The sequence below is a fragment of the Colobus angolensis genome, unplaced genomic scaffold (assembly GCF_000951035.1).
Source record: "Colobus angolensis palliatus isolate OR3802 unplaced genomic scaffold, Cang.pa_1.0 Scaffold94, whole genome shotgun sequence".
NCBI lineage: Eukaryota > Metazoa > Chordata > Mammalia > Primates > Cercopithecidae > Colobus > Colobus angolensis.
In genome coordinates, this window is record NW_012123376.1 from 2,790,370 (window position 1) to 2,792,549 (window position 2,180).

The 2,180-nt window shown below is 39.3% G+C and overlaps 1 protein-coding gene across 1 annotated transcript in view; it reads left to right on the forward strand.

Annotated features, from left to right (window-relative positions):
• Nucleotides 1-2,180, forward strand: part of MZT1 (mitotic spindle organizing protein 1) — a 24,861-nt gene that overhangs the window by 15,175 nt on the left and 7,506 nt on the right. The window contains exon 2 of the mRNA XM_011932159.1: nucleotides 371-516. Coding sequence (XP_011787549.1) covers nucleotides 371-516 — 146 coding nt within the window. The remainder of the gene's footprint in view (nucleotides 1-370; nucleotides 517-2,180) is intronic.

Consider the following 2,180-nt stretch of genomic DNA (forward strand, 5'->3'; position numbering starts at 1 on the left):
TAAGTGTAGCGTTTCCATAAAATGGCACGATATGCAACTAGTTAAACTGCATTTTAAAAGAATACTAAAAAATAAGCAAGCGTTCAGAATTAACCTAAGTATGGTGGATATGTGTTAGATATTAAATGAATGCCAGAATATATACCAAGATGTAAAAGGCAGTTATGTGAAGGGAAGTGTAAGTTTATGTTTAAGTTTCTAAAACTAAGTAAAGGCAAGAAAGTGTTACATGCAGATTTCCAAAATCTGGGATGCTATGCTAATTCCTTGGTATTGTGCAGTGATATATAAATTAATGAAAGTACTATGTGCATATTTTTACATGATGTAAGCCTCCTTTTAAAAGTTTCTTTTTGTTTCTTTTTTTCAGTTCTGCTTGAGATTTCAAGAATTTTGAATACTGGCTTAGATATGGAAACTCTGTCTATTTGTGTACGGCTTTGTGAACAAGGAATTAACCCAGAAGCTTTATCATCGGTTATTAAGGAGCTTCGCAAGGCTACTGAAGCACTAAAGGTTGGAGATTCCTATTAGTTCATTCTAAATAAAGATGTTTTTATTTATAAAAATGATTAATGATGAAGTTATGGGAAACGTCTTCGCTAAACAAGGTTAAACTAACATCCAACACCACCAGGAGACCAAGGAGCTTAATAGCGTATGTTCATATCATAAAAATTACTACTACCAGGCTGAACACGGTGGCGCACGCCTGTAATCCCAGCACTTTGGGAGGCTGAGGCTGGCAGATCACGAGGTCAGGAGATCAAGAACATCCTGGCTAACATGGTGAAACCCCGTCTCTACTAAAAATACAAAAAAGTTAGGCGGGCATAGTGGTGGGCGCTTGTAGTCCCAGCTACTCAGGAGGCTGAGGCAGGAGAATGGCATGAATCTGGGAGGCGGAGCTTGCAGTGACCCAAGATGGCGCCACTGCACTCCAGCCTGGAAATTACTACTACCATGGACCATGTTACATTTTCCTAGAAGTCTCTGCTTTTAGAATTGTGCTATTTGTTGAGTAAAATTGTGCCTGCTCCAAAAGAGGTATATTCAAATCCTAACCCCTGGTCCCAATGCATATGACCTTAATTAGAAATAATGCCTTTGCAGATATAATCAAATTAAGATGAGGTCATCCTGGATTAGGGTAGATCCCAAACCAATGATTGGTAGCCTTATAAGACGAGAAATTTGGACACAAATAGCCAAGGAAAGTTAAGGATTTTCTGTGGCCACAAGAAGCTAGAAAGAGGTAAGGAAGGATACTCCCCTAGAACTGTCAGAGAGCATGACCCAGCTAACACCTTGATTAATTATGTATAATATGTATGCATTTCTGGCCTTCAAACTGTAAATAGATTTTTGTTGTTTTAACCCACCTAATATGTGGTTACTTTGTTATGGCACTCCCAGAAATCTGATACAGATTTTGGTACTGGGAAGTGGGGTGTTGCTGTAACAAAGACTTAAAAGTGAAGATGTGGCTTTGGAATTAGGTATTGGATAGAGACTGGAAAGTTTTAAGGTGCTTGATAGAAAAAGACTAGATTTCCTTGAAGAGGAACTGTTTGTAGAACTGGGAATATTCAGGCAATTCTGGTGAGGGCTCAGAAAGAGGAGAAGAGAGCTCTAGAGAAAGCTTCAGGGTTTTTTTGAGACTAACATTAGGATCAGAATGTTGCTAGAAATATAAATGTTAAAAGCACTTTTAGTGAAGACCCAGATGGAAATGGGGAACATTTATTGGACACTAAAAGAAAGGTTATCTTTGTTAGAAAGTGACAGAATGGGCCAGGCACAGTGGCTTACGCCTGTAATCCCAGCACTATGGGAGGCCAGGGTGGGTGGATCACCTGATGTCAGGAGTTCAAAACCAGCCTGACCAACATAATGAAACTCCGTCTCTACTAAAAATACAAAATTAGCCAGTTGTGGTGGCACATGCCTGTAATCCCAGCTACTTGGGTGGCCGAAGCAGGAGAATCGCTTGAACCCGGGAGGCAGAGGTTGCAGTGAGCCAAGATTGCAACATTGTACTCCAACCTGGGCAACAAGAGCAAAACTCCATCTAAAAGAAAAAAAGAAAGTGACAAAATGTGGCTGAATTATGTTCTACTGTTGGAAGGAAAATAGAATATGTAAACAATGAACTTGGATATTTCTTTTTTTTTTTTTTT